This window comes from Sinocyclocheilus rhinocerous, unplaced genomic scaffold, assembly GCF_001515625.1.
Source record: "Sinocyclocheilus rhinocerous isolate Xijiao unplaced genomic scaffold, SAMN03320098_v1.1 scaffold25, whole genome shotgun sequence".
Lineage (NCBI taxonomy): Eukaryota > Metazoa > Chordata > Actinopteri > Cypriniformes > Cyprinidae > Sinocyclocheilus > Sinocyclocheilus rhinocerous.
Window position 1 is genome coordinate 645,641 of NW_015647048.1, and position 10,736 is coordinate 656,376.

General features: G+C 35.9%; 1 protein-coding gene across 1 annotated transcript in view; it reads right to left on the reverse strand.

Annotated features, from left to right (window-relative positions):
* Positions 1-9,360, reverse strand: part of LOC107708580 (disabled homolog 1-like) — a 17,672-nt gene extending 8,312 nt beyond the window's left edge. Inside the window, exons 1-9 of the mRNA XM_016512843.1 lie at positions 9,352-9,360; positions 7,483-7,581; positions 6,226-6,357; positions 6,021-6,140; positions 5,152-5,190; positions 3,094-3,159; positions 2,809-2,868; positions 1,667-1,723; positions 1,032-1,131 (exon numbers count right to left, since the gene is read on the reverse strand). Of these exons, the coding sequence (XP_016368329.1) occupies positions 1,032-1,131; positions 1,667-1,723; positions 2,809-2,868; positions 3,094-3,159; positions 5,152-5,190; positions 6,021-6,140; positions 6,226-6,357; positions 7,483-7,581; positions 9,352-9,360 (682 nt within the window). The remainder of the gene's footprint in view (positions 1-1,031; positions 1,132-1,666; positions 1,724-2,808; positions 2,869-3,093; positions 3,160-5,151; positions 5,191-6,020; positions 6,141-6,225; positions 6,358-7,482; positions 7,582-9,351) is intronic.
* Positions 9,361-10,736: the final 1,376 nt, after the last annotated feature.

A 10,736-nucleotide genomic window follows, 5' to 3' on the forward strand; every position in this document is an offset into this window, starting at 1 on the left:
TATCGCATTATAGTCCTTCACGTCCACTGCAGTCTCAAAACTCTGGCCATTTTCTACTACCTAGAATATCAAAATCAACTGCGGGCAGCAGATCCTTTTCCTATTTAACGCCAAAACTCTGGAACAATCTACCTAGTATTGTTCAGGAGGCAGACACACTCTGTTAGTTTAAACCTAGATTAAAGACCCATCTCTTTAACCTGGCATACACATAACACACAATCACTTTTCTATAATTCAAATCTGTTAAAGGATTGTTAGGCTGCATTAATTAGGTCAACAGGAACGGGGAACACTTCCCCTAACACCTAATGTACTTGTGACATCTTAAGAAGAATGGCATCTACACTAATATTAGTCTGTCTCATTCTTATTCTGAGGTCACCGTAGCACCCAGATCCAGTCTGTATCCAGATCAGATGGTCACTGCAGTCACCTGGATCCAGTCCGTGTCCAGTCCAGATGGTGGATCAACATCTAGAGATGACCTCTACAGCCCCGAATGTCAGCGAAGACCATGTCAACTAGACGAACCCTAGAGACAGATCCCCTGTGAAGACCTCGTCGGCCATCAGCACAAGACCACAAGAACCAGACGAGTCCTCTGCTCAATCTGACTTGCGTTGCAGCCTGGAATTAAACCACACCATGCTGGTTTTGTCTGGCCAGAGGAGAACTGGCCCCCCCAACTGAGCCTGGTTTCTCCCAAGGTTTTTTTCTCCATTTCTGTCACCGATGGAGTTTTGGTTCCTTGCCACTGTTGCCTTTGGCTTGCTTAATTGGGGACACAATTGCTGGCAATATTGTTGACTTGATTGCACAGACACTATTGGAAGAGAACTGAACTGAGCTGAACGATGACATCACTGAATCAACTTTAACTGATAAACTGACTGTTTTCTATTGTCCTTTTGCATTATCAGCACAAATTTTTCCTGTTTAACACTGTAAAGCTGATTTGACACAATATGCATTGTATAAAGTGCTATATAAATAAAGGTGACTTGAGTTGATTTGACTTGACTTGTTACCTGAGGGCATAGCCGGTGGGCTAAAATGGGTGAAGAGTTCTGGGCGGTGCTGACGTTGCCTTCTTCCAGGATCCAGTGCGGTAGCAGGCGACGCTGGCATCTGTGATGACATTGATGTAATTTTGGATGTATGAGTCTACAAATAATTTACATTATGGTATCATAATAAAATTTATAGATGCACCGTTTGACCAGACATAAATTGGCACCGGACGGTTTTTGCTTTAAACACACGCAATTGGTTTTTCATTTTATTTTATTTTATTTTATTTCTTTCTTTATTTTTTATGTGCAGGTCTGTCTTATGTAATTTCACAACGCTAAAGTCAGACTATTCTGTTTTTGCTTTAATTCTTGAAATAATACCATCTAATTTAAATCAAAATAACAATTAAAATGGGTGTAGCATCTTTGTTTGGATTGTGATTAAAATGCAGCGGTTGCTTCTAATTTCAAATGGCTAAAGATATTTTTAGTTTAAGGCCAGTTCGGCCTGTAAGAGCAAACAAACAACACATTTTTTTTTTTTTTTTAATAAATAAATAAAATAAAAATCGGCAGTCAATATCGGAATCGGTTTGCTTTAAAGGTGAGACTAACCACATGGGTGATTGTTCATCTTGAGGTTTACTTACAGAAAGGATGTCTGGGGGGGTTGCCATGTCACCGAAAATATCAAACTGGTTTATATTCTGCAAGACAGCCAGGGAGGAAGATAAAGAAGATACAGTATACTGTAATGCTGTACTGGAAAGCATTCCTCAACACAGAGTATCTGAACAAGATCACTGATTACTTTTTTCAGTGGAATAGTTATTGATCTATCAGATTAGGACATAATGACATATCAATGACACTAACAAGTGAAGGGAATCAGGCAACAAACATTAATAAAACAAAACAAAAGGTGCAAGCAACGAGGTGGATGATAACTAAAATATATGACCTTTTAACCAGAAACCAATGTGTAAGCAAAACAAAAAACAAAGCCAACACAACAGTCATGTTCTATAGAAACGCTAGCAAATCACACCAGAAGACTCAGGTGTTCATAGAATCAAGCAAAATCAATGTTTGGCACGTGTGAGCAAACATTGCAGCAGAGAGACTGATATTTATGTGAGTAAAGCTCCAAGCACTCGATAGGCTCCGACTGAATGAACAGACAAGCAATAACACTCTGTGAAATGGACTGATAACAATCATTTAACATGGATTCATTCTGGTGAAAGCAATGCTTTGTTTTGACTTCTGTAGATCTGTCTGGGGTTTTGCAATGCATGCCGATCTTCAATGTTTTATTTTTTTTAGTAAGGTTTTTATAAATAACAGGCTCTGGAAATTTTAGGTGGACATCACTCTTTCTCAAAATTTCATAACATATCATAACAGTGTTTTTTAAAGCCAATCCTTATTTCTGTTGGTTAAAAAAAAACTATTAGAAATCCTCGTCATTGATGCATTGCAATTGTCACATTAACATTTTCTAAACCCATGCAGTACATCCATACTAGAGGTGAAGCCTCAAAACAAACCTCTGTGTGATTTCCCCCACATCCGTTTCCCTTATATAATATCGCTGCCTTAAATAATACTGAACGATTTGTAACATGAACAACAACAAAGAAATATTTTCAGTACACTGATCGATTTGCTATAGGATTAAAAAAACGTTACATTTTCTAAATCAAGAAGAGGGAAGAACATTGAGAGGTTTGTTTGAAGGAGAAAAGAGACGGGAAGGTTGAGCGAATGTTTGAGACATGAGAGAACCTACACTCATAAGATGGTGTTTTGGAACGTCATAGATCCCGTCTTTCTGATGACTCGTGGGGACCTAAAAATTATAGCAAGTTAACAACATAAGACTCCTGCTATGCTTCAGTAATATTCATTATATGTGCACTGCATATTGTAGGTATTTAAATCGAGTACTGTATTTTTAAGATCACAGATTACTGCACATTTTAAATGTTTAATCTGGGGAGATAATATTATAGGAAAACTATTTTTAGATTCCGCTTTCTGTGTGGGCGAAGAGGGGCGTGGCTCGAGGAAGTACCTGGTAAATGCTCTCCTCTGATTGGTGGCCACGGAGCGGCTCGTGTCCGGCTTCAAACACAATGTACTACAAGGAGTTAGGAAAGAAAATGAGAAAGGCCCCGTATGGAACCAATCAGACAGCGGCAACACTAAGAACATTCAATGCTGAATATTGTGTATCTTTAGCCAGAACAGTGAGAACTGTAGATTGACCCTTTTTGTTTCCACAGGATAGAAAATCAGCAATGGTATCTCATTCATTTCTCGGTTGTTAGTTGATTAAGTGGCAAGCAAATTTTTACTCTTAGGTCTGGTGCTTCTCACAAAAAAAAGGCCTCGGTAATCTCACAAAAGTATCCAATTTCAGAAGAGATGCCAAAGTCTGCAATCAAAAGTCTCAATATTTCCTAAAATCAAATGATCAGAGATATGATTTTCAAAATTTGTTGTTTTATCTCTATACTCTTAATGTATTACTAATATCCCAGTTATGTACAGTTTTATTTCTACAGATTTTGGGAGAATTATATCTGCAAATATACTGCCGTTCAAAGGTTTGGGGTCAGTAAGATTTTTTTTTTGCTGTTTTTATTTGATAAAAAATACAGTAAAATCAATAACATTGAGAAATATTATTACAATTTAAAATAACGTTTTCTACTTTAATACTTCTAAATAATAAAAAGTAAAAAAAAAAAAACATGATTTATTCAAAATTGAAATCTTTTTTGACAATATGCACTACCGTTTAAAAGTTTGGGGTCTACTTTTTTTTTTTTTTGAAAGAAATTAATACTTTTATTCAGCAAGAATATGTTAAATTGATTTTTAAAAAAGTAATAGTAAGACTTATATTCTGATCTCTATTTTTAGTCAATGCTGTTCTTTTTAACCTTTTATTTATCAAAGAATCCACAGGTTCCAAAAACTTAAGCAGCACAACTGTTTTCAACATTGATAATAAATCAGCATATCAGAATGATTTCTGAAGATCATGTGACACTGAAGACTGCAGTAATAAAGCTGAAAATTCAGCATTTAAAAAAATTAAAACAGTTATTTTAAATTGTAATAATATTTCACAATACTACTGTTTTTACTGTATTTTTATCAAATAAATGCAGCCTTGATAAGCACTAGACCCTTTTTAAAAAACATTAAATATCTTACTGATCCCAAACTTTTGAACAGTAGTGTATATATGAGTAGCTGATACACAACTGCGAACTTCATTAACGCTGCCCACACACAATTTAAGCCCTGATCACTGACAGTTAATGGAGACAAAAGCCTGAAACTGAAGGCAAATCATGGCCCGTTCACACGAGTAACTAAGTGTGAATTTTTACAGATGCGATCTGTGAGAAGCGCCAATGCATCGCTTATGCACGAGAGACATTAGCAGGTTAAATATCTAGACCTGTCTGAGATCCAAGTCCTGCGGTGTGAAACGTGTTTTGGCTGGAATTGACCTTGCAATGACAGAATGTTGTCTAAGTGTGAAATGAACAGCAATCCCACTTTGAAAGTTATATGGTGGGTGCATGGTTAGCGTTCATCTCCTGAGCTATGAATGAGCAAACTCTGAGCTACAAAATTTCATCTGCTAATGTAATATACATTTTATTTCATTGCTATATCAACAGGTAAAAACACTGGACTTTTTTTTTTCCATGACAAACTGGTACTTCAAAGCTTAACTAAACCAAGGTTTTTGAGAGCCTCTATCTAAGGGATTCTGGTTGGAGATAAATATATTTGTGTGAAACTGATGGTTAAAGTTGTCTGTATTCAGTGTGAGCGAGAGAGCACTGGGTTCAGCATATCAGAGTACATCCGGTACAGTAGGGCTGTTTATGACTCTCCACAGAACATATAGACAGAACCACAAAACATGACTCCAGATCAACACACTGGCAATGACTGAATGCTTAACAGAATTCTGTGAGCATCGACTGCAAAAAATATCCTCAACACTTAAATGGAGGAGTTAAATGATAATAAAATCAAGTATAGAATGTCGGTTCTTCATAAAATCAGGTTAAGCTTATGGTAAATGAGATTGACAAACTCTCACCTGATACACCGGATCATCAGTTTCATCTTCCAGAATCGTCTGTGTCAGCCATTAAGAAAAATGTTAAAGACAAAATGAGAGAAAACCAAAAGAAACACGAATCCGAGAACCATCAGAAATGAACCAGTCATACGTTTGAAAACAGAAAAGGTGGCGATGACGTATTGTGAAGTATCCCATTGACGTATTTGCAGTGCGTCAACAAACCTCTTGTTACTACAACTATGAAACTAAAAGCTACTGAGCAACAGATGGCAGAGCACTGGATAATATTACTACATAAGGAAAATTCCATAGGCTAACATATTCAAAAATTTGACTTGATATCCATAATGTAAACACATTTTAGACCACCAATTATAAATGCGTTAGATACACAATTTTACCATGAATACAGACAGCCATGTTACCATGATACCAATACACACTCATTGCGACCTGTTTAACAGATATTTATAGTAAATTATTTATAATTTATGGTAAGTTAGAACAGCCAGAACTGCAACCGGTGACAAACAGTAACAATACAGAGAAATAATCAACTAACTACGACCAATGATCTAGCCCTCAAATGTGAACAAATAAAAATATTTCATCATACCTTTGGCATATTCCATAGAGATGCATTCTTTGGCACGGGACGTCCAGTGTAAGTTCAGTGTGACTTTGTAAAACAGACTGTCCTTAACTAAAACTATGTCATAGCCAGCGTACTTGGCAATTGTGATTTTTTTTAACTCTTTCCCCGGAAGTGAGATTTATATGCTTTGTCTGGCATGATACATATGGACAGTAGAAATGCACGCAGAATTTTACCCTAAAGAGTCATTGGCCAGTTATTTTCTGGAGAAACTCTTGCTGGATCTCACCTGATAGATGGCTTGTTCACAGTGCTTGTCCTTCTGAGCCTTTTCCTGTGACTCCTCCCTCTGTTTGATGTCATAGACGAGGGTGAAAAGGTCACGCAGGTCCAGTATAACTGGCTCCGCCTACGAGAGGATAACTGAGGTCATAACTTTTAACTGGCATGAGAACAGTTTGAATTTAGGAATATTAAGAGCTATGAACACTAACCGAATAGCTGGTCTTGATTGCCACAAATTTGTGGTTGCCTTTTTTCCCGCACACGTAGCCGAAGGCGCGATGGTCCCTTGTGTCTTTGGCAATGTAGGAGATTTCATGTACAGAGTGGTGGTGTTGTAAGACCTGAGGATCACATCATTATGTGTCAAAATCAGTGACCAAAATTTTTTTTACAAATAAATACATTTTCATATTGTACAATTTTTCAAGCAAAATGTGTGCTTATATTTGAATTTTGGATAGTGTCTGTTTACACTAAGTGCAAATAGCCATCCTTGTTGGCAAAGTCTGTTTTCACAAACGCCACCAACTATTGTTAAGACTATTTGTCTTCTATGTACACTTTGTGTAACTCGCATAAACAGTGCATTCGGAAAGTATTCTGAACCCTTTTTGTTATGTTGCAACCTAAAATGTGTAGTGCATCATGAAGAGGAGTATCAGATGACAATGGCCACAGGCTGTTGAATGGCTGAAGTAAGAATGGGCAAACATTGCAGTTGCAAAACTGCAACAATTAGCATTATCGGTTACCAAATGTGAATAATTACAATGAAAGGTGATGCAACACAGTGTTAAACACGCCTTCCTTCCCAGCTGTTTTTGAATGTGTTGCAGGCATAGCACTTTTTTTTTAAATTGCATTGACAAAATAAAATTCAGTAGGTCAGTGAAAACAGTGGAAATCTTTTCTTTGTAATTGTGTCAGTTAACTAAAGGTTGAAGAGATTTAACAGTCATAGATTCTTGCTTTTATTGCATTTTCCAAGATGTCCCAACTTTCTTATATAGATTTGCTAGATTACATTTAAAAAAAAAATTTTTGTAGTTAAATTAAAGGTTTTCAGGTTTTCAATAAAAACACAATTTTTACTTGATGAATGTTCTTATGACGTTGAGAGAAAACATTAGAATATAAAAAAAAAATAAACGTTACACTCTGAGTGAAAATAAGGTTTAGTAGAATATTGTAAGACATTTTTTTAACGTTTTTTAACGTTCTAAGAATATTAAAAATCAGTGTTCAAGTAATATTTTATTATATTATATATATATATTATATTCAAATAATATTATATTTTAGGTGAAAACAAATGTTTTTTAACATTTTTGCATTTTAACATTTTAGTAACATTTAAACATTTTAGAATCAGAGTAGTGTTAACTGACACAACAACGAGGATCACAGTTAAACATATATAGGATTTACACTAATAAAACTAGGAAACACTCCCAGAATACTCTTACCCCTGATCTCTCATCATAAATCTTGATTCCACCAAAAGACACAGTCAAGAAAATTCTCTGCTTGTGGTTCCCCTTTGAGCGGGCCGAAGCAGCAATGCCCTGCAGGGGGAAAAAGAGGATGAGAGGAATTAAAAGCAAGCATGAATGGAAGCGTCTGCAGTAAAGGTACAGTCTCGCTTTATTAGCAATATGCTGGCATAGTTTGCATAGAGGACATTTGCTCAACTATTCAGATATGCATCATTTGTAAGGTCACTTTTTTTACTCATTCAGCACTTCTAAACGTGAAAGATGCATCTAGTTTGCTAATTTTCTCAGACTTCTGAAGGCAAAAAAGAAAGAGATCATGCTGAGTCAAGTCTTTCTCATTTTATTAGCCTTTTGTTCTATAATGAAATTCTAAACACGTTCCGTGGTCACTTGAAGCAGGTTTGAAAACTTGACATCTTTCTCAAAGCAATACTGAATAGTACACTGAACAAAATTATAAACGCAACACTTTTGTTTTTGCGCATTCAAAAAGTGTTCAGCCCCCTTAATTCCTTTATTTATTTTTTGTTAAGTGAAATAAATAAAGGAGTACTTTCTGAATGCACTGTGGGTGGCTTCCAATATCAGCGGTCTTGCTTTTTCTTAATTAGTTGTTAAATCCTATTTCAACACTGACACGAGAGCACAAGGACGAGTGAAGCTTTTATGGACTCTCCTGACAGCTGAAAAACTAGTAGCAACACATTCAATATATGTGACCCTGGAGCACAAAAGCAGTCTTAAGTCGCTGGGGTATATTTGTAGCAATAGCCAACAATACATTGTATGGGTCAAAATTATTGATTTTTCTTTTATGCTGACTTTGCTTCTCACATTTCAGAATTTTGTTTCTCAAAAATGTGAGAAAAAAGTCTCAGTTGTCTGAGAAGTCTGATATACTGTAACCTCACTTTCTTTCTCGCAGTTTATGACTCACAATTCTTACTTACTTTTTTTCCCGCAGAATTCTGTGTTTACATTTTGCGATTCTGTTTTTTTTTGCTTCCACCACAAAATAAAAATACAACTAAAAAGTAACAAGTTGTTACAATGTAATTATACATTTAACAAGTTAAAAAGCTGTTAACAAGTTACAGTGTAATTATACATTTAAGAACTGACTTATATTAATGTGAACTACATGTACTTACTATATGGTTAGGGTTATGATGAGGGTTGGATTAGGGTTCGTTGCATAGTTTTCTATTACTACAGTAAATGCATGCAATGAATGCACAAATGAAATGTTACTAACTTCAGCTTTCACTGAAATAATTACTTCAGGTCCAATTAAGAATTATGATTTGGAGCAGAAACATAGAAGCACTGGACAAAACTGCACCTTATCTCTTCTAAGAAACGTCCACAACTGAGACGCAGACTATAGCGTGCAATGATTTTGGTCGATCTGCAAAATCATTTTCACAAAAAGCTCAAAATTAATATTTAGTAAACTCCCAGCCACCCATATCCATAAAAAAATACAATAAAATAAAAAAATTCAGAAATTAGTACACTGTGCAGATCCTCATCCAAGTATTGATGAGGCTATGAAAATGTCAAGCTTGGTATTTTCAGGAAAATGCACAGATTTTCTTGCATTAATATTTATATAATACACCATTTTCAGATTCATACATAGCCAAGGGTTGAACATTCTTCTACTGTTCTGTTTTAAGATGTAAAGGTAAAGAATAAACAGGAAGGAATGAAGGTGCAGAAAGCCAGGACAAGACAAGAATTTCTTTTTCTATTTAAGTCTATATTTATACTTTATTCTCTAAATTTGTGCAGCACTGAAACTAAAACCCATCAATTAAACGTGAGCTAGGGTCATGCCCAGGTCATATCTCAGAAAATGAAGCCTATTTTAGACGCATTAAGATCATTATCTTGTTTTTTAAGAAGACTTTTTTACTGACATTATTTTCAAGAAAAATAGCATGAGATTCATTATAAAGCTTTAACTGTGTTCTGGTTTGAAAAATGAAACTGCTTTGCTGAAAGCCATTCTTCTCTCAATATTTCGGTCTATTCTCACATGACAGCGTAAAACTTTTGGATCGGTTGAAATGAAAGTAGCTCAGTGAATCTCCTCGAGGAGCATATGTTCAGCAGCTCTGTGAGAGCAGGACAGATGGCAGCATACGAGGAGGAGGACGAGGGTCTCCAGACGCACCAATCTGTCAAGATTTTGGAGTCCTGACACAGAAACTCACTGACCTCTCAACCCCCGAGAGACAAATGACCAGATATGCAAAATATGCTAAATTAATAACTATATTTATGTATTATTGGATACCTTTTTAAAACATACATGTGAAAATCATCTGCTTTTTTTAATAAGGTGCTTCACATTTTATGGTAATACCAAATTAAAAAAAAAATGATTTTTTTTCCAAGTAGAAATGTTTTACTAATTTTTGAGGTGGATTGCAGACAAAAGGCCTTTCTGTTCTGGTATCTGGTATCTTCATCAAGTGTGAATATGATGAAAGTGTCTCAGTGTGCTCAACTCAGGGTGATATTTCTGTTGCCAGTATTTCAGAAGCCGTGGCTCATTTAATACGAGTAGATCGTTCGGCCAGAACTGCAAAAGCATGAGATTCATTATAAAGCTTTAACTGTGTTCTGGTTTGAAAAATGAAACTGCTTTGCTGAAAGCCATTCTTCTCTCAATATTGTGGTCTATTCTCACATGACAGCGTAAAGCTTTTGGATCGGTTGAAATGAAAGTAGCTCAGTGAATCTCCTCGAGGAGCATATGTTCAGCAGCTCTGTGAGAGCAGGACAGATGGCAGCATACGAGGAGGAGGACGAGGGTCTCCAGACGCACCAATCTGTCAAGATTTTGGAGTCCTGACACAGAAACTCACTGACCTCTCAACCCCCGAGAGACAAATGACCAGATATGCCTCAATACTGAATGTTCTGCATTAAATATGTTTATTATGAATCACACAACAGGGTTCCCAAGAGAAGTTAAGATAGTTAGGACGTATACATATAAAAGGATGTTTTTAGCAAACTTTATTAAAATCAATGTTTAGTCCTTTTTTTAGTTAACTACATTAGTCAACATGAACTAACAATGAAAAAAAAAAACTTAAGCAGTTCTTAATCATACACTCTGCGGTTGGGTTGTTTTGACCCAGCGGTTGGGTTGTTTTGACCCAGTTAATACGAGTTTGACATTCGGCCAGAACTGCCATAGGTTACTATGT